This window comes from Bicyclus anynana, chromosome 7 (assembly GCF_947172395.1).
Source record: "Bicyclus anynana chromosome 7, ilBicAnyn1.1, whole genome shotgun sequence".
Taxonomy (NCBI): domain Eukaryota; kingdom Metazoa; phylum Arthropoda; class Insecta; order Lepidoptera; family Nymphalidae; genus Bicyclus; species Bicyclus anynana.
The window spans coordinates 13993356-14015146 of NC_069089.1; the positions used below are offsets into that span (position 1 = coordinate 13993356).

Sequence of the window (21791 nt, forward strand, 5' to 3'; positions counted from 1 at the left end):
CGTACCGCCAAGCGATTTAGCGTTCCGGTACGATGCCGTGTAGAAACCGAAAGGGGTGTGGATTTTCATCCTCCTCCTAACAAGATAGCCCGCTTCCATCTTAGACTGCATCATCACTTACCATCAGGTGAGATTGTAATCAAGGGCTAACTTGTTAAGAATAAAAAAAAAAAAAAAAAATTCAAAACAACTGTTTTCTCACAATTCAATATCGAGTGCTTATTATTTACACGATACTACAACACAATCAAACGTTTTAAAAAAAATTGTCTGTCTGTGCTGGACCGATTTTAATGGGACTTTCACTGGGAGATAGAGGAAGTTATTATTATTAAACTAATATGATTACTTCTTATCCCTGAAACATCCATGGTTCCCAGAGAATTTAAAAAAAACTGAAATTTAAGCAGACAAAATTGTCGGCTTTAGCTTGTTAGTAATTATTAATTATGTTTGCGTTGACGGTTCTGAAATGAATGCACAGACATCTAACGCATTATCTAACTGAGCAGTGTCAAACAAAACAAAGTCAATTTCCTACTACAGTCGATTGGAACGGCTGATCTATAAAACGAAGGCGTGACCGCCGTCCGCCTTTATTGCTACGAAAGAGGCTGCGCGACCGCAGAGAACCGCAAAGCTCCGAGTGTTGTGATTTATAATTAAAAAAAAGTGATCAGTGACGTAATTTAGGTGTTCGTTTGGAAATGAAAATGTGGCAGCAGTATTTCCTTGTAAGTTATCATTGTAATTATCTAAATTATAGAACATGATTGCATAGTCTAGACTCCATGTTACTGTGGTGTTATTTTCGATCCAATAATTTACCTACCTATCTATTTAAATACATCAAAATGGGTGTAGTTTGTACACAAACGTCTAGCATAAGATTTGTCGCGAAAATAAAATTAGAAAAGGTGAAAGTAGGGGTTGAAAGTTTTTAGAGAAAGTCCTTAAATTTTCAAAATTTGTACCTATGTGTACTAAAAAAATACTAAAAATAATATAAAGAGAATTTTTCAAGGTTTTTCTTAAGTAAGTATAAATTTTCGTTTATGTGTCGAGATTTATTTTTGTAAAATGATTAGTGGACCATTTATTACATTTAAGACATGTAAAATATAAAAAGAAGGGTGAAATAGGGGATTTACATCGATTTTCACGCGGACGAAGACACGGGCGTCCGCTAGTAGTATATTAAATAGGTATGTCAGTTCAATTATTAAACAGAAAACGCTTTTTATTTCCAGTAGTAGTTAATAGGTCGAGACGTAATAGCTCAGTAAATATGACCTCTGCCTTGGATTCGGAGGGCGTAGATTCGAATCCGATCCGGGACATGCACCTATAACTTTTCAATTATGTGCATTTTAATAAATTAAATATCACGCGTCTCAAACAGTTAAGGCAAAAAAACATCGTGAGGAAATCTGCATATTATCTGAGAATTTTCTTAAAACTCTACTTGTGTGAAATCTGCCAATCCACATTGACCCGCGTGGTGGACTAAGGCCTAACATCTCTCATACTAAGAGGAGACTCGCGCTCAACGGTGAGCCGAGTATGGGTTGTTAATGATGATGAGATATTAGGTACATAAACAATTAGTAGATATGTTTCAAAATCTAGGTGATACCTGTGCAGTGTGCTTAGATAAATACCGGGAAATAGATTACATTACCTACAAAACCAGAACTAATGCCGTCCACTGGTTAAATAACACTTGTTTACTTATTTATAAAGACATACAACATAACTCAGTATCACGTAAGTATCCAAGTAGTTTCCCCGCAGCCTTTTCCGCTTTCAATGCGACGCTTTTCTTGGTTCTATTCGCGGCCCATTAGTTGCACTTTCATTTAAATATCTCTCTCCATAGCTGCAGGTAGCTTACCTATTACAATTATAGCGACATTTGAAATAGACTTAAAAATTAAAATAGATACTTTTTGTGACGAAACTCGTCCGTGGATCTGGAAGTAATAATAATAATGCTTATTTCTGGCATGCAGTATTGTTGTGTTCTGATCTGAAGAGCATGTGGTATGGTTAGTTGGTTACGGGGAAAACAAGGTATTAAGAGCGCGCAGCGCGTCGGTACGATATGGATAAAATTCGAAGCGCAAACGAGACGCCGAATTATGACTTTCACGTGAGTGAAAAGCACGGAGCGATTGACGCGCGACGCAAATTTTATGACGTGAGCGCCAAAACCATTTTTACCTAATTGCAAGTAAATTAAACAACATAACGAAAAACAAAATGGACCTGTTCAAGATATATACCTAATTTTCTATACAAAACAAAAATTTAAGAAAATAAGTTTGCTTTTCCTGAGATTGAAATCAAAATGTGAGCAAAACATGTATTTTTCAAAAAAATAAACTATCGAGAAAAGTTTTACAAATTGTGTATTTTGTATAGTCTAACACTTTGAAATATCATTCACCCAAATATCAGGCTCCTAACTTTTCCAGAATCTGAGATCCAGAACCATTTGTAACCACCAAATTACATATTGCACACTCTTAATTAAGATTGATTGACCACACGGGGCGGCACTTGTGGGATGTCTTGTCTTTGCGTGTTTTGCAGTGCTTCTCTGCTTATAGGGTGGTTTTCCGCTTACCGACTGGTGGAGACTAAGCAGATTGCTTGGCTTATCAATTAGATTTATGTAAAAAAACAGGCTGTAGGTATTTACTAATCCAGTTCAACTCTTCAACCACCACTTGTCTAACAAGCGTCAAATGTAGGTAGACTACGCGAGATAAAATATTTTTTTTACAAGACCGTGGTTATGTTTACAAAATGTTATATTATGTAGGTATATTACTGAACACTTCTTGGTTTTTACATACTTAATACTAGCCGACGACGTACACCTTCGCCCGCTTAGTTCTCGTTCTCATGAGAATATGGGGATAAAATATAACCTATAACACTCACAAATACCATGGCTCACTACTGGTAAGAGAATTTTAAAAATTGGTTTAGTAGATCCTGAGATAATAAAGATAATTAAGTTAAGTTATTACTAAATACATACTTAGAAGCAAATTCATACTCCGTCCGTTAATAAATTTATCAGAAGTGGGATCAAGTATATCAAACGTAGCAAGTACCTACTTAGAAGCAAATTCATCCTCCGTCCGTCAATTAATTTATCAGAAGTGGGATCAAACGTAGCAGTAAATATTATAATTATTCATAGAAAGAAGCTTTCGTTCGTATTTTCTCACGCACTTTGTCCATATACGTTCTGTGATACAGGATTGACTTAATTAAGAGTACTACGTAAATTCTTTGCGTTCCATTAATTTCTCCGCCATTATTGTGTACTAGTGAACGCCCTCGACTCGTCCGCCCTTATACCTCCTTATTCTGGCCTTCTCGCAAAATCCGTTCGAAGCGGACATCTATTAACTATAAACTACCTCCCTGCCAATTTTCAACTTTATACCTAAAGCGGTTTTTGGCCAATTCTTTTTTTAGAATATTCCTTGAAGTACGATGATGATTTTTACGTAGTTTTTTTTTGGGTAGGGGTAGGATTGGAGTAGGGTAGGGTAGAGCTAGGGAAGAAGCACACCTAAGGCAAAGCGAAGCTTGACCAGGCCTGCTAGTATATTATATTATATATATAGTTTAATTAATATCAGATGTCTGTAGTAAATATTCAACCATGACATTATATACGTGTTAATTCGTCACCGAGGTTACGTCAGCTTCACGACGAAATATATTTAATAACTACCTACATAATAAAGAAACTAATTTGCCTAGGTATACAAATTGAATTTTCACCATCTCAACAAAAGGTAGAAGGCCTACACTTTATTAATTTTGAAAGTTTCTATTCAATACTAAGTAGTAAGTAGGTGCTATAAGCATAATAGTTAATAACGATTTTCTACTTCTTATTGACTATTGTTCTCAAGGTATCAAAGTGAACCAATATGATTTGAAATTTTAGTCTAAGATTGGTATTATCGATCAGAGGATTACGAAATAGAAACACCCTATATGTACAGCTCGTGCGGATTAACTTGACATCTAGGTCGAATGATGGTTCTTTCTGTGTGTTTGTTAGCTAGGTGTCAAATTAATGCGCACGAATATAATTCATTTTACGTAGCTAAAAACTACGATATTTGCATAAATATCGTTGGACAAGTAGGTACCTATACCTACCTAATTGTCCTTTTGAACCTTAAACATATAGGTAAGTATATCTTTCCTCTGATATATAAGAGTCCATACAGGCCGATTTCCGCCGGGTTATCTTTTAAAAATCCATACGTACCTACATAAGTACTTATTCAAAATTGTAATGAATATTTAGGTACGGATGTATGAGAAAAGGAGTTTGTCTCAAGCGAGCTGTGATAGCCCAGTGCATATAACCTCTGCCTCCGATTCCGGAGGGTGTGGGTTCGAATCCGGTCCGGGGCATGCACCTCCAACTTTTCAGTTGTGTGCATTTTAAGAAATTAAATATCACGTGTCTCAATCGGTGAAGGGAAACATCGTGAGGAAACCTGCATACCAGAGAATTATCTTAATTCTCTGCGTGTGTGAAGTCTGCCAATCCGCATTGGGCCAGCGTGGTGGACTATTGGCCTAACCCCTCTCATTCTGAGAGGAGACTCGAGCTCAGCAGTGAGCCGAATATGGGTTGATGACGACGACCTTCGCCAAAATTCCATCCTTCGCCACTGATAAGTATGTACCTACTTATATCTGTTCTAATATTATAAAGAGGTAAAGTTTGTGGCATTATAGGGGGTAATCTCCGGATCTACTAAACCGATTTTAAAAAAAAATATTTTGTTCTTTTACCACTAGAAAGCCACATTATTTGTTAGTGTCATAGGCTATTTTTTCCCTGTATTCTCAAGGGAACGGGGACTACGCGGGTGAAACCGCGGGGCGTGGGCTAGTAACTCAATAGACTCAGAGCCAGACTGCCCAACCTGCGTATCTCATTTTAGGAAGGCTAAAAGTTCTTTTAGACCAAATTCCTACCGTAGGTGAGTAGGTATGGTGTTGGGTAAGTATTTAATTATGACGTTGGTGGTATGGAGCGTGGTGGCTATAAAGAAAAGAAAGAAAGAAAGATTATCTAAGTAGGTATATAAGAAGAGAGACCGCAAACCTAGTGGGCTATGAAAGCTTCGACTTTCTAGGGCGATTCCAGAAAGTAGGACTCTTAAATATATTCGCACCATTAGGTCCAACCACAAAGCGGTGCACATTTACGGTATTATAACGATTAGCTTCGCTTAAAAAGGAGCAGAATTACATTAATACAGGGTGCTCGGGAGTATTTAACTCTAGAGTTATGATCTTTAAGGAAAATTAGTTAAAAATGTCCAAGGAACACTACGTTTTCTGTGACATGGGTTCTAAAATGAATATTTTCGGAGTAAAAAATAAAAAAAATTCGATCTTAAATTGAGTCCCTTATTTTAGCCAAGTTTTACGTATTTTAAAATGCAAGGATAGATAAAGACGTGTGTTACATGAATAGTCGTAATTATTTGAATTATTTTGTATTAAAACATAAAAAGTTTTTATTTTTTAGTTAAAAACATATTAGTTAAGTAGTTCAACAACAACAACAGTCAACAACTTGAAGTTATGAGAAATACTCCCGAGCAACCTGTATAGGTATCTACCTACTTCCCTAATAATAGTTTTAGAAGAAGAAGAAAAATATTTTTTAGCTTTTTAGGTTCCATAAATTTTGGATGTGTAGGAATTTACTTTTTATGCAAATATTTCAAGTAATAAGGATCTATGAATTCTTATTAGTGTCTTGGTAGATCATTGATACACGTAGATAAATAAAAAATCTGTCGGAAAAGTATGCCACGGCCGTGATTCTTTGTCGCATTGAAACCGTCACAAGCCATTGGTTAAAAAAAGTTGACAGCTTAACTCTATAAATGTAAAGATGTTACCAAAATTAAATCATTTTAAAGCTATTTTTATTTGCTCAAATTTTAATTAAGCTTTAAGCCTTATTGACGATTTGGGAGTGGAATGAAATCCTGAAAGCTCCTGCGTGATACTTAGATGGTTATCCTCCCCTACCTACTTAACTACGGTAAGTACGCAATATGCGGAAAAATGTGTAGAATAGAAGATTCCAAAAATTACAAAACATTGCATGATGCATCTATGAAGTGCACACTACTAAACATGGCAAAAATGCTAAACAATAATGGCGGACTGAAAACCATAGACAATCAGTAGGGATGGGAAGTATATCGAGGGGACTTCATCGCGGACTATACTGTATCTGTATCTATTATACTCCCGTTGCATTATAAATTATAGGTAATTTAAATTATAGGTACGAGTAGGTAGGTATTTTGGTATTTATATGATTATTTACTACGATACATTAGTACACTACAACGGTAAAATAATTACCTAGTTCTAGAAAATACTTCCGTAAGTTGGTTAAATTACAATGAATATTATTTTAACAAGTTGGAAATATAATAATTACTCAATAGTAATTACGAGTAGGAAGGTATACATTTTCTACCTTGTAAAAAAGTGGAATTATTTGATTCAGCAAATGATAAAGGCTGAAATCTGATTTAATTTCACTGTTGAAATAATACAATCGGATTGGATTCGAAAATTTTAATAAGACTATCGATATTTTTTTACCAACTGTTATTTCTCAATATTTATAAAGTACTAAAATCTGTAGAAGTCGCGGTCAAGTTGCTCAAATAATAATATGAAAACGCTTCGCAATGCTCTTTTGTCATTTACCTAAAATTAACATTTTTGTTTGCGTAAAAACCTTAAAGGCAATATGAATTTTCTAAAGAACACCGTCATTTATTGTACCTTCATGTTTATTTGATTAATTGTACCTACTATAATCGCAATACATAATAGGTAATAGCTACATAATAAATCCTATAAGTAAGTAATCGAATGATACTCAGTATCAAAACTTAATAAATTTAATGGACCGTATAGAGTCGACACTTTTACATTACGATCTTCATCTTTCTGTAGAAACTGAAGATCGTAACAATCGTCTTTGACATTGATCGAGTCATATTGAACGAATTGCAATTTCACGCGATTTGGATTTATTTTCACTTTGAAAATTGAATTTACTTTCGACTTTGTTAAGATTTTTTAAACTGTTTATTTTATTGGCTGCTATGAATTCAGATTTCAAATAAATTTCAAACCTACAAGAAATATGAAAAAATAATTTAAATACAGCCTCCGTGGCGTAGTATGCGCGGTTGATTTAGAAAACGGAGGTCCTGGGTTCGATCGATTGAGGTTTTCTTAATTGGTCTAGGTCAGCCTGGTGAAAGGCTTCAGCCTTGGCACCCTACCGGCAAAGACGTACCGCCAAGCGATTTAGCGTTCCGGTACGATGTCGTGTAGAAACCGAAACGGAGGATTTTCATCCTACTCCAAACAAGCCCGCTTCTATCCATGATTGCATCATCACTTACCATCAGGTGAGATTGTGGTCAAGGGCTAACTTGTAAAGAATAAAAACAAAACTACCTATACAATTGCATTGATAGATTTCGTACGTTCTTTTAGTTTTGTAGTAGGTACCTAATGATGGAAGATAATATAAATAAGTACTTTTCAATAAATAACAATTTAAATTAATTAGATACCTACACTACATATCTACTTACATACCATGTCTCGTGATTACCTTTAGGTAGCAATATCTTAATCAAGTCAAATTCAAACTATGGGTGAATGTACCTAAGAATACCTGACACTGGACCTTATTAACGTTCCTATGTTTCATGTTCATAATATTTTTTTTTTTATATTTACGTACCCAATAGTTAGATTAGTTCCTATGTCCATACTAAATACTACGTCAGTACTTATAAACAAACAGTTCACAACATTGTGGTCAATCATACGAAGTTTTTTATTTGGAGCGGTCGCCACAATACAACGCCGACAAATTCCTATTATAGTTTTTATTGGAACACTTTTTTCTTCTCGCGGCACACTTTTTCCAATCAGATTACATAATGTGATGTAATAGAAAACTATTCGTTCTATTTTAGTCGATCGTTAAATTAGTAGACTACAAAATGTCGGTCCAATTTACTTTTGTATAGGTTATATCATTTTATGAATAAGTGGGTAAGCGATGTTAGTTAAATGTAAGTAGTATTTCACGAACTAATCAACCTGTGTTTTTTTACTTTCAGGTTTGTTTAGGCGCCACATCAATAGCAGCAGTTAAAATACCATTACAACCGTTAGAAAGTAAACATACAATCACAGAAATATTACCAAACGTCAATGAACAAATAGAGTCACTACCGATTTACTATGAAACAGAAGACAACAATGGCGCTCATAGCATGGAAGCGATTCGTGATGTACCTACTCCTGCTACATACTTACTACCACCGTCTCCTGACAAACAGAACGAATACTTTGTGAAACCTACAGAACCGGGCGAACAAACCGAATGGTATCCAATAGCAACACCGGCGAAGCAAGAAGAAATAATTCATCAAGAACATTCTGATGAAGAAAAAACCAATTTGAGATCAGGGAAATCTCTACACAGGGGTCAAGTTATAACAGTGCCATCAAGAAATCTGTTACCACCACGAGAAAATGCACAACATGATTTCATAGTAATGTCTCTCTCTCCAGATCTGGAATTGCCATCAGAAGAAATAGACCACACATTGAATCAACATGTAAATATAGAACTGCCAGTTTTGAGACCGCCTTTAGAGAAACCATACACTGCGAATTTTAGAGTGAATCCCTCGCTTGTACCATTTATCATGCCACCAAAAAATGTTCAAGCCTTCAAAAACCCGACAAGGTTGTACCCGAAAAAGTACGTCAACGAATTTAAGCCCATACCCATACCAGTAGCGCAATACAAAGAGGAATCTGAAGACTTGCCTACCGTTAAACCTCAATCTCAAGATGCAATTGTATACCACAGCGATTATTTGACACCCTCCAAAGAGAAGAAGAATTATGTATACGAAGAAACCCAGAAGAAGCACAAAAATCGACAAGAAATTGCAAAGGTAAGATTAAAGATACCTAAGCTAATAGGTGTATTATATTCTGCAGAGCAATTACCTATGCATGATTCAAAACACGAGTGATTACGTATTATCTTGTAATTAACAATTAATTGATTTTTTTTAGCCCGAAGCTGCACAAGGTGAAGAAATAAGACCTGCAGAGCAAGATACTTCGGAATCTATCCACAGATATCCTGGAAGTAAGTATAATAAGGCCAAGGTGCTCAGTCAAGTTAGTATTGTTTCTAAATAACGAATGCCCACGAATTACACAAAAATCTCTGAATGTTGGCGCCTTAAAACAAAATGACTTTGAAATTGTCATATTTTATGATAATTTGGCTATCCTCTATCGATAAAGCTCTCAACATGCGATAGCATTTTCGAAAGAATCAAATCTAAAAATTGTCTAGAATAAGTAATCAATGTCTATAACACCGCAGATCACGTACGTCCTACACAGTCGAGAAAAGAGTCGGTCAAGCATAAACCAGTGAACAAGTCCAAAGGAGAGCGCACAGAGTTTCGGATGCACGGAATGAAAGGTCCTAACAGCTATCAGTTCGGCTACGACACTGGAAAAGGGTAATAACCTTTTTTAATATGGTAACTATAACACGTGCGGATAAAATACGATATTAAATATGGCGGAGCGGTTATTCACTCTTTGTCCGCATATTATTTGCGTCTCTAGGTAGGATACTCGCACTCACCGAAACTGACTTTCAATGATGATGATGAATTAATTGATGAGCTGCCATTTCTAATCTTATTCTTTATCCGCATATATGAAGATCCGCAGAAGAACCAAAGTCACTAATATAGCTCAGCGAGTCGCGAAACTGAAGTGACAATGGGCAGGCAATATAGTTCGAAGAGCCGATGGACGTTGTGGTCCCAAGGTGCTGCAATGGCGACCCCACACCGCAACGCAATGTTGGTCGACCCCCACTAGGTGGACTGATGAGTTCAGGGTCGCGGGCCGCTGGATTTAAACACTAACAGCTTAAGACCGTTTTGTTTGGAAATCCATGCAAGAGGCCTATGTCTAGCAATGGGATGTCCAGCGACTGTTAATGATGACGATGAAAATGATTATCAGGTTCCCCAGTTCTCCTGGTTCGTTAGTTAGTCGTATGTGGTTGGTTATAATTAATGGTGATTTTCAGTAAAAATCGCCAGTTCCGGTACGAGGAACGAGACAATGATGGTCACGTGAGAGGACACTATGGATACGTAGACAAGTTCGGAAAGCTTCGCGTGGTCAACTACGACGCCGATCCTGAACTTGGGTTCCGCGCTGAAGCGCCAGTTGTTAAGGACTGAAATTACTATTAATTAAATTAATTTATATGTACTATTAACTCAAGGGAATATGCATTATGCACGTATTTTTTATATTTTTAATCGATTTCTGGCATAACAAAATAATGGTATTAGTAAAATCCCGACACAAAACATTAATAGGTATTTTCTTAAAATATCTGAAAAGGCATTTAAAATGCCGTCATTTTGTGCGTGCTACTTCTACATAATTGAACTGAAAATCAAATTGAAATATAAATAAAACTGTACAGTTAAAACTGGAGGTCTGTAGCCCGCATTAGCGCATACAAACAAAATTAACTTGTTTCAAATCACATGCGTATTCTCTATCCAAATATTTCATAGATTCTGAAATTGAAACTGCGCCATCTAGTTATAACAAGCGGAAACACAATCTGTAAGTAGAGGGCGCAGTTTGAATCACACTAAACCATAGATAATAGATACGTTTAAAGGAACTAAACATTATCTGTGAAAGTTTGTATATTTGATTGCTGCTCTTTCAAGCTGCTTCTGCACTCTAGCCAACTAGAGTTTGACTAATGAAAGATTTTAAAATATTGGAGTTAATTTTCAAAATTATAGTGGAAATATTGGAATAACTGCGTTTAATGCTTATAGTATAGGAAGTAATGTATTCACAAACAAAAAAATAATTTGAACAAATTATCAAAACGCATGTTTTTTAATTTGTTTAAATATTTTTTTTTAATTTGGCGGGTGATTTCAGTCTCTACTTTCATTAGCCAAATTCTACTGAAAATATTTAGTTGAAACCTGAAATGAAGATAGATTTGCATGCATTAAATTAAATTTTACATAATTAATACGTGTAATTTGTTCAAAGTAGTACTTAATTTAATTTTTTTTTTCATTTTTCGCTAAATAATAGACTAATTTTCTGAACTTTAAAATTAAAGGTCTACAAAAACATACATACTGAAGCTTACTGAAGGAGGAACAATGATTTCTTAGTTTTTGGTTTCATCTATGTACCATAGTATCTTAATAGTATACTGAATAATTAATAATAATATAAATTTTAAAGGTATGTCCGTGCCATAAATCACAATATTTGCGACATACTGAATAAATTAGACCTTTTATAATAAATAAGAAATGTTAAATTAACTATTTATATTTTCGTAGTGATTCTTACTTTTTAAGTTAAATAAAAAATAATTAAATAAAAGCGACTGTTTTCATTTATATTTTATAGCTGGAAATTTTGGTAACAAAAAAAACTGGTTTATAAAATGAATTTATTTATAATAGGTATTTACATAATATTTATATAAATAAAATACACAAAACATAAAAATATCTCTTTGTATACATATTTGTAAAAATATAAAAAATATTGTACATATCATACAAGTATGTATACTTGTAATCTTCTATCATGATCACATATTATTTACAGTTATTTTATTGTGCAATAATATATTTAAAATGTATATAATATAATAACTTTTAGTCAAATATTCTCTTACACTATTGTTCCCATAAATTACAAAATAATCTCACGGTGATTCTGAATCTTACACTGTTGAAATACACATACATGCTTTATAAAAATAAATATTGCAAGTCACATTTTTTTGTGATAGCAACATTAGTAATATAGTAATTCTTTTATATGCGTAAGACAGTTTGTTTGGTATATGTAGTAGTAAGTTGACAGAACTGACGCCTTTGTGTATTTTTTGGCTCATTTACACGAGCAGTACGTAGCCAACGACAAGGTCAACTGGCCGTGGCCACCTGTCGACAACAGCCGTCGACATAAAAACCCGTTTATCAAATTTTCATTTCAATCTGTCTGTCTTGATTTATTCATAGACACTGCGCGACGATACTGTCTACATCACATGTACTTGTAGCCAGGCGCAAAAAAACATAGAAGTAAGTAGATAGTACTAAACACTTATACAATAAAAATAAAAAAAACATCAAATCTCACAAATTTTAAACCAAAATGAGTATTTTATAGTGGTAGCAATATTGTTAGTTATCAAAAAAAATGTAATAGCAACTTTAACAGTAGAATTAAAACAATAACAAAAACTGTTGCAAATTTACAATGCTTGAATAAAAAAATATATTTCATATTATAAAGCAAAATGTAAAGTAATTTAATGATGGCAACATTATTTAGCATTAACATTAACAATAAAAAATGTGTTGCTAATTTATATATGCTTGAAAAAAGAAACATTTTGAACGCAAATTGCAAAGTAGTTTGAATCTTATGAAAGCAACATTGAAAGTTATAAACCTCAATAGCTCAACGGTAGGAGAGGTGAGACTCGGCCATCACCGAGGGGTGGTGGTTCGATCCCCACCCTGTTGGTCTATTGTCACTCCTAGCACAGTCTTTCTTGACTACTTGGAGGGGAATGGGAATATTGGCCATATTATAAAAGATATGGCAAATATTCTTTAAAAAAAAAAAAAAACAAAACATTAGAAGTATCATTAACAATAACAAAAACTAGAATTGAAAAAATATTGCAAATCACAATTTTTAAACCATTGAGAATTTATATTTGTGACAGCAACATTAACATTATCATACACAATAAAAAAGTATTGCCAATTTATAAATGATCAATAAAGGTATTAAGGATCTTAATACCTTTCATTTATACCCTAAAAGTTAAAGTACCTTTAATGTATATATCTTTTATATCTTTCTCCAAGACGTCGAGGAGGCTGGAGGCTCCAATGCGGAAGAGCTCCGGTGTGAGCCACTCAGGCCCCAGCTCAGTGTGCACCAACACTAACCAGTTGACTGCATCACGGGACGTCTTTATGCCCCCGGCTGGTTTTAACCCTACCTATAGATAAAGTATGATTTTTTAATTTGCACCTCGTTTGCACTGTAGCATGGTGCAGTTCGTTTCACTCTTGAAAGTTATCCGCGATTCACGGTGATAGTACGTATTATTAGCCCGTAGTACATATTATTTATAAGGAGGGAGGTGGTCTCTGTAGTGGCTCAAACAGTGACATTTACGTGCAGTGGCCATTCATTGTCCTCGGCCTCTTATAATATAAGGACGCACAATCATATAGAAAATTTCACTTAAAAACTGGCCTATTTTTCTTTGGCAGTTTTAGAACTACTCGTAAAGAAACTTATACCTAAAGGCCGTTAAGTGTAGTTCAATATTCAATTAAATCCCAAATTCAGAGCAAATTGAACTTTAAGGATTGAGTTTAAGGTTGAATTCGCAAATGCGACTACTTGAATTGAGCGCCAAGAAGTTGCGTTTGGCACTCATTGAGTGGGGACGTTTTTTGGTCGCTGATTGTACATCTACTTTTTAATAGGAGATCGATGCAAGTGGTATTTTTGACGGCTTCCGTGGCGCAGTGGTATGCGCAGTGGGCTTACCAGACGGAGGTCCAGGGTTCGATCCACGGCAGGACCGATTGAGGTTTTCTCAATTGGTCTAGGTCTGGCTGGTGGGAGGCTTCCACCGTGGCTAGTTACCACCCTACCAGCAAAGACGTACCGCTAAGCGATTTAGCGTTCCGGTACGATATTGTGAAGAAACCGAAAGAAGTGTGGATTTTCTTCTTCCTCCTAACAAGTTAGCCCGCTTCCATCTTAGATTGCATCATTACTTACCATCAGGTGCGATAGTAGTCAAGGGCAAACTTGCTAAATAATATATTATTTGCGTTGGGCATTGCCTGCCCGGTTTTTGCATCGACCTCCTAGATTTGTCTCTTATAACCCTAGGTAGCCTGAATTTTTGTAGCCAATGACATGGAAGTTTAAAAATTTAAAAAAATCATTGTAGTAATGAACATTTTTTGATTTTTGATTTTTTACATTACTAAACAACCTGTATTAATGAATAGCTTTGTGATATTGAGGTTTAATATTGAGTACATTACGAAATGGGAGTTGAAAAAGTAAATTTACCTTGGTACCCGTCATCTTGTAGTAGTTCCGTATAGCCCTGCACATGACCAGTCCCACAGGCAAAGTTGCATTCACGGCCTCTTTCCCTGTCGAGGTTTTAATGAAGTCCGCCCCCGCCAACATGGACACCATTGATGCCTTGTACACCTTGAAAATAGAATAGAATAGAATAGAAATCATTTATTTGTTAACACAACACATAACTACATAATAACTTAAAAGTAATACATTTACATCGTAATAATAACTTAAAACTAATACATATATATATATAGAAAATATGTTGTGCCAAAAAAATTGACCTGACTCAGCTAAAATTTGTTGTGAGTACATCAGTACCCACAACGCTGGTATTCTGTCAGACCCTTAGGAGGGAACAACAGAACACATAAAATAATTATATCACTAATAAAATAAAACAAAATACACTTTAAAAATATAGTAGTGTAATCTCAGAAGAACAAAAAAAAAATTTTAATCTCAAAGGCTAGCAAACACAAAAGAAAAGAAAAATTTTAAAAAAAAGGAAAAAAAAAATATAGAATTAATTGTTTATTATTAATTAATAATTAATAATTGCCACAGTCTGCTTTTTGGCAATCTAACAAATACAAGCGAAAAATTTTCTTAAAAGTAAATTTAGATTTTACCTCCCGAATAGATGTTGTTTCAACATTTTGTGGCAAGATAAAATACACCGCGCTACGTTATTCGTCTTAAACCAAAATCCCACATAATGTACCCAATGTCTATTATCCATCAGTGTTATTAAAAAAAAAACAAAGTACAATTCAAGGAGTTACACTTGTAATAAACTTTCAAAAATCGATTATTTTAACACATCCTGTATTTTCAAACATCTACCTACCTCCTCGCCGCAGTCACGTCGGCAGCCCGTCGGTCCCTTTGAGCTTTGAGGTCATTCACTTTAACCTATTTCTTAAAATTAAATTTTATTTTATTTACGGGTGTACCCGTACTAGACCTGTGTCGATCGCGATTGATCGAATCTCTGATACCCGATCAGTACTTGTGCGTGAGCGAGTGACGCGGTCGTCAGCGCCTCAAATAATCTGCGAACGATTTATGTTCACCACACTGAATTGGACTTGTAACAATTATCTGGATCGAATACTCGTCGGTCAGTCGTACAACATCACTCTACAGAATAGCAACCTAAAATTCGATCAGTTCGGAATTTTAACGGCCTTCGTGGCGCAATGGTGTGAGGTCCTGGGTTCGAACCTCGGTTGGGCCGATTGGTGTTTTTGTCCAGGCCTGGCTGGTGGGAGACTTCGATCGTGGCTCGTTACCACCCTACCGACAAAGACGTACCGCCAAGCCGTGGATTCAAATACTCCCCCTAATAAGTTAGTCCGTTTCCATTTCAGATTGCATAATCACTTACTACACTACCGACAGGTGAAATTGTAGTCGATGGCTAAGTTGTAACGAATAAAAAAAGGGTTCCGATTCATGTCCTACGGATGTTCAGTTTAAGACTCAAGTAACTACATACTTTAAGTCGAGTCGTAACGATACACAAAACACGAAAGACCCGTGACCCGAATGATCGAATTATTAAGACCCAACCAATCACCTTGCGTTATAAGAAACGATCGAAAGATACATTTCTTACCTGTACCTATTTTTGGACATTGCCGACAATAGTTACGGGTTAGGCGGCGAGCGGCGTTATCAAAAAGGAAACCGCAAAAGACTAGGGCTTGCTATTTTTTAAAATATCGGATTCTCGATATATCGATAATTTCAAAATAAATTTTTCGGCTAAATGAAAACTTTTAACAATTAAGTATTTATTAAACTTCACTATTTTTTTATGTAACTAAATTGACAAGTAAATTAATACGATTAAACATGTTTAAAGTTTTGTCTGAGGGTAAAGTAGTGTATACTAACTGAATACATTACGTTTTACTTATTTCAGTGTCATTTTCGATAAAATGCTATTAAATAAACTAAAATATGAAAAACGTAATAAAGTATAAATAAAGTAAAGTAGATCATGTTTGATAATGTTTTAGTTTAAATAATTTGCGAGGGATATAAAAAATCAAAACTTGTTAAAAATATCTAGTATCGATATCTACGTTTCAATATCGAACTATCGATATATCGTCCATAAAAATATTAGTAATGATGAATACTTATCGCTATTAAGTGATAATGTCGATATTTTGATATATCGATATTTTATTAACGGCCCTAGTAAAGACACTGCCGCCGACTAGGTGTATCAAAAATTGTAGGTATGTAGGTATTAAACAACAAAATTTCTGAAACTAGGTTAAAGTTCATTAACTTCTTCTTTCCAAACAGAATGAAACAGGATGTTCTGAAGTTTTTTCATCAATTTTAATTTGTTTTTTCGATAGCGTGTGAATGTGCTTCAGATTATTTTTATTATTACTATAGAGTTTCTCGTAATGGATACATACATGTCGCGGCGAATTATAGACGCGGCCGGTAGCACGGTGTATAATAGTGAAATACATTTTATAATGACAAAATATATTGATACTGTTTTATTTATTCACTATCAGATGTTCGCGTTTGTTAGCTTTCCATTATATGGAAATATCAATCTGTCTTTTTGTTGCAATGGGACCATTGACCTCTTATAATAAAAAGACGCACAATCATGTAGAAAATTTCACTTAAAAACTGGCCAATTTTGCTTTGGCAGTTTTAGAATTATTGGTAAAGATACCTATATAATTATACATATAATATAGTCCAATATTCAATAAAATCCCAAATTCAGAGCAAATTCAACTGAGAATTCAACTAAGAATTGAGTTTAAGGTTGAATTTGGAAATGTGACTACTTGAATCGAGTGCCAAGAAGTTGTGTTTAGCACTCATTGAGTGGGGACGTTTTTGAGTGTGTAAATTCTGCCAATCCACATTGAGCCAGCGTGGTGGACTATTGGCCTAACCATTCTCATTCTGAGAGGAGACTCAATCTCAGCGGTGAGTTGAATATGGGTTGAGAATGATGAGTGATGACTAGTGATTTATACCCTCACTAGCTGACGCCGCGCGGTTTTACCCGCGTGGTTCCTGTTTCCTTAAGAATATGGGGATAATATATAGACTAGACTATAGCCTTCCTCGATAAATGGGCTATCTAACAACGAAAGAATTTTTCAAATCGGACCAGTAGTTCCTGAGATTTAGCATGTTCAATCAAACAAACAAACAAACTCTTCAGCTTTATAATATTAGTATAGATTTTTAATTTGTTTGTTGGTAAACAGTGCACATTGAGTATGGCTATTAGTCTAGTCGTCGGAGGCATGTAATAACTTGTAGAACTAAAAAATACATACATTTTCATATGTACCGAGTTCACCCACTCCGAGGATGACTTTCAAATGAGCAGCTCCACACATTGCCTTCATCTGTACAACCTCTTTGTACAAAGTGTCCCACTTCCCCATCAGAACCAGGCTGCGGTCTAGAACTACATCTATCTCTGTAGCACCCATTTCTGTGGCATATTTGATCTCTTGCAGCCTGGTGTGTATAGGATATTGGCCTGATGGAAAGCCAGTTGCGACTGAAATGATACAAAAATAAATTTTAAACATTTATAAATCCTCAAGATTATCAAGAGAAACTACTCAACCAAATAAACATGAGCAGAGAACGGGGAGTGTTGATTGGTTGTCAAGGAATTCCTTAACTCTGTATCCTGTAGTCACAAGTTCAGGACTCTGCTCGGAGATTTTCTCTCTACCACGCGATGGACCCGGCACCCGCACGGTGAATCCATGGAATGCTAAGATATTTGTCTCTATGGTGTCGCAGACATACATAGTAAATTAACTTATAACGGCACATTACAGAGCCAAGCTTTCCTCCTTGTAAGGAATATGGAACCCAGATTCACCATACTGTTCTAATGTGGGTTGGCGCTTTAAGTGATAATGTTAAACTCTTTAACAATAACTGTCAGATGTTATGATAATGTGAGGATGCTCTTTAGTTATGTGAGAGTAACACCAACTCCCAAGCGGTACGTCTTTTCCGGTAGTGTGGTAACGGACCAGTCTCCCACCAGCCAGACCTGGAGCAATTAAGAAAACCTCAATAGGCCCAGCCGGAGATCGAACCCAGGACCTCCATCTTCTAAATCCATTGCGACACGGGGGCCGTCAAAAAGAGTAGAACAGTCAGACCCCAAATGCTATATAGCTACAGTTAGGTATATAGCCAGTTGGGGTCTGCGCGAGGAAATTCAAGACGTAGAGGCTCAGCCACTAATAGCTCTCCGAGGCACCAAACGGACTGTTAAGGACTAGTACATTTTATCATCTGTCGTGAACATCCACATAATTCGTCAGCAACACACTGATCCAGGCCTTACTCTGTTAGTAATAGTAGTAAGAGTGATTATAGACAAACCTGCAGCTACTTGGATTTCTGCAGTGAGGCCCATTCTTTTGATGGCATTGTGTGCATCACTTACTCTGCTTGGATACACACACACAGCTGCTGTTCTGATTTTTGCGCTTTTGTCCATATATGCTAGTGGATTGGCAGCCTGAAAGAAATACATTAAATTTCATATGAGAAGAAATATCTTAGCATTCCATGGGTTCACTGTGCAGTTGCTGGTTCCATCAACACTCCCCTTCAATTTTCTGTGTAGTTCTCTGTGCCTAGCCAAATTTGGATTCATATGAAACATGATAGAGAAGGAATCCCATGTTCCGTACTTATCACATGTATATCTTCAGGATATGATGCCTGGTCGTCTCATACTGATTAAATTGTATTACATCTGATACAATGACATCTTACATACATTCATAAACAGTTGATTACTTGATAAAATTTACCATCAGTGGGCCTAGCATGCGACCAAGTAAAGAGAAATTGACATTATTGGGGAGATCTAGGTTTCTAAGCGCATTGTTATTGCGCACAAACCACAGAGGGCCCGTGGCCTGACGCATGAAGGGGTTTTAGCTCGCCATTAGGCGATGGGCGAACACTACACTAGCGTAGGTCATTATTGGAAGGATGCAGGTCTTGTAGTGACCTTGAGCGGTGGGTTCTCCCTCCGTCTGTCTGGAGTAGGCCTTTGTATGGGCAAGCTGAAGAACTAGATGTACCTACTAGTAATTATCTCCTTAGGTAAATAACAATTTCAAATGAACTCAAACCTTAACACACAGCCTGGTGACATTAGAGCGAGTATCATCCCCCGAGAGTGTTGTGAGGTCGATCAAAGTTACAGCTTTAAGTAACCATTGCATATAATTACTACTGTTAGACTCGAGCACTGGATATTTCTGAAGTATTCTCTCTATTTGAGCTTCAACATTTGTTTTGTCTACGAAAACATTGTTCAATATTGTCGTATCTGAGAAATAAAAATTCGATTCTATTAATGCGGCATTTACATCTAACCAACAACAAAGTTTACATTTACAATTATTTTTTTTTTAATTTTTCCAATTAATCAGTTTTGTTAATGTTTTTGAAACATATACATACCTAAACTTTCCGCTATGACTCGCACCATTTTTTCCAAGTTTTCTGTCAATATCTTAACTTGTAATTAAACTTGTGGTCATATATTTAGATAACAGTACTGTATTCACTATTCTGTAATAGTATTATTGCTTTTGTTTGTCAAAATAAAATATGTGATTGATTAAAACTCGAAAACGCTAATGTAATGACAAAAATAAATGATAATTATTTATCTAATCAAAACAAAGTCACAGATCACTTTAAATTAGTATTATTAACAAACGAAAATTAACAAAGTACTCGAATCGAATTTGAAATTCGAAACTATATACCTACTTTTTTTATCATCATACCTTATGCAATCATATGTCAATTGTCATGTCATACCGGTACCGCACCACAGAAAAAAATTTAAATGGCGATTTAGATAATGTAACAGTGTTACCAACTCTCTAAAATATTTATCCCTAAAGTTGGTGTCAAAAACCCTTAAAATCGCCTTAATTATTGAGTTGTCCCCCTAAAAAATATAAATTCATAATAATTTAGAAATAATATGCTGTCATATGTTTCAAAAGTCTATATTTAATACAGACAAAATACTACGTCTTTATCTGAAGATTCAGATTTTTTGAAATCATACATGTTGACAATTTACCAATTTTTTTATTCGATGAAAATTGCCTCCAATTGCCTCAGAGTGGTTGTAGGATAACGTATTATATGTCGTTATAAGTCGCTAGGCCAAGAAAGAAATATTAAAATTATCATCAATTTAAAAATATTAAAAAGTCAAAAAATCCCTGAAAATACCCCTAAAAATTTCAGACCCCTAAAAAAATCCCATTTCACTTATTTGCCCCCTAAATCTGGGGGGAAAGCCCCTAAGTTGGGAACCCTGTAATGTAATGGCCAAGTAATTCGGCGAACTACTCACCGAGCAGTGTTACCAACTCTCCAAAATATTTATCCCTAAAGTTTGTGTCAAAAACCCCTAAAATCGCCTTAATTATTGAGTTGTCCCCCTAAACAATATAAATTCATAATAATTTAGAAATAATATGCTGTAATATGTTTCAAAAGTCTATATTTAATACAGACAAAATATTACGTCGTTATCTAAAGATACAGATTTTTTGAAATCATACATGTTGACAATGAATAAATTTAACAAGTTTTTTATTCGATAAAAATTGCCGGCAGTTGCCTCAGAGCTTAGACCATTAATAAGTTATTCATGGTCTAAGCCTCAGAGTGGTTGTAGAATAATATGTCGTTATAAGTCGCTAGGTCAAGAAAGAAATATTAAAATTATCATCAATTTAAAAATATTAAAGATTCAAAAAATCCCTGAAAATACCCCTAAAAATTTCTGACCCCTAAAAAAATCCCATTTCACTTATTTGCCCCCTAAATCAGGGGGGAAAACCTCTAAGTTGGGAACCCTGTCGCCGAGCAAAGGACATGTCCCAAAATGGGCCTTTATTATTTATAATTTTTAAGCAGGTCGATAGTTTTTTTTAAATCGGTAGGTACATTTTTGCCCGGTCTACCCCAAAACAATTTTAAGCTAATGATCCCTCCTATCACTCCATAGAGTAAATACGTGGCGATCCTTTGGCAAAATTAAATTTTAAGCAAATAAATCACCACGTTTTAAAAATTACGATTTTTCACTCATTCCCGTTTAAATCCATTTAATCAGCTATTTTTCAAAATTACCTATCTGTACTAATATTATAAAGCTGAAGAGTTTGTTTGTTTGTTTGCTTGCTTGCACGCGCTAATCTCAGGGACCACTGGTCTGATTTGAAAAATTCTTTAACTCTTAGATAGCCCATTTATCAAGGAAGGCTATAGGCTTTACTAAAAATTTGCCGCCAGTAGGCTATTGAATTTTGCAGCCCCTACTGAACTCTGAAATTCGATAGGTA

General features: G+C 35.3%; 2 protein-coding genes across 3 annotated transcripts; one reads left to right on the plus strand and one right to left on the minus strand.

Annotated features, from left to right (window-relative positions):
* The first annotated feature begins 575 nt into the window (after positions 1 to 575).
* On the plus strand, positions 576 to 10708 carry LOC112052902 (uncharacterized). The gene is made up of 5 exons (XM_024092146.2): positions 576 to 734; positions 8238 to 9086; positions 9211 to 9286; positions 9530 to 9671; positions 10256 to 10708. Exons 1-5 carry the CDS (start codon positions 708 to 710, stop codon positions 10410 to 10412), a joined length of 1251 nt encoding a protein of 416 aa, XP_023947914.2. The 5' UTR covers positions 576 to 707; the 3' UTR covers positions 10413 to 10708.
* Positions 10709 to 11101: 393 nt separating this feature from the next.
* LOC112052901 (deoxyribose-phosphate aldolase) lies at positions 11102 to 21554 on the minus strand. 2 transcript variants are annotated; one of them, XM_024092144.2, is made up of 7 exons: positions 20795 to 21554; positions 19879 to 19989; positions 19545 to 19744; positions 18781 to 18919; positions 17703 to 17932; positions 14350 to 14496; positions 11102 to 13252 (listed from the first exon to the last, which is right to left on the minus strand). In XM_024092144.2, exons 2-7 carry the CDS (start codon positions 19904 to 19906, stop codon positions 13058 to 13060), a joined length of 939 nt encoding a protein of 312 aa, XP_023947912.1. In that variant the 5' UTR covers positions 19907 to 19989; positions 20795 to 21554; the 3' UTR covers positions 11102 to 13057. The 2 variants fall into 2 exon arrangements, with proteins under 2 accessions (XP_023947912.1, XP_023947913.1); XM_024092145.2 differs by lacking the exon at positions 20795 to 21554 and adding an exon at positions 20194 to 20225.
* Positions 21555 to 21791: the final 237 nt, after the last annotated feature.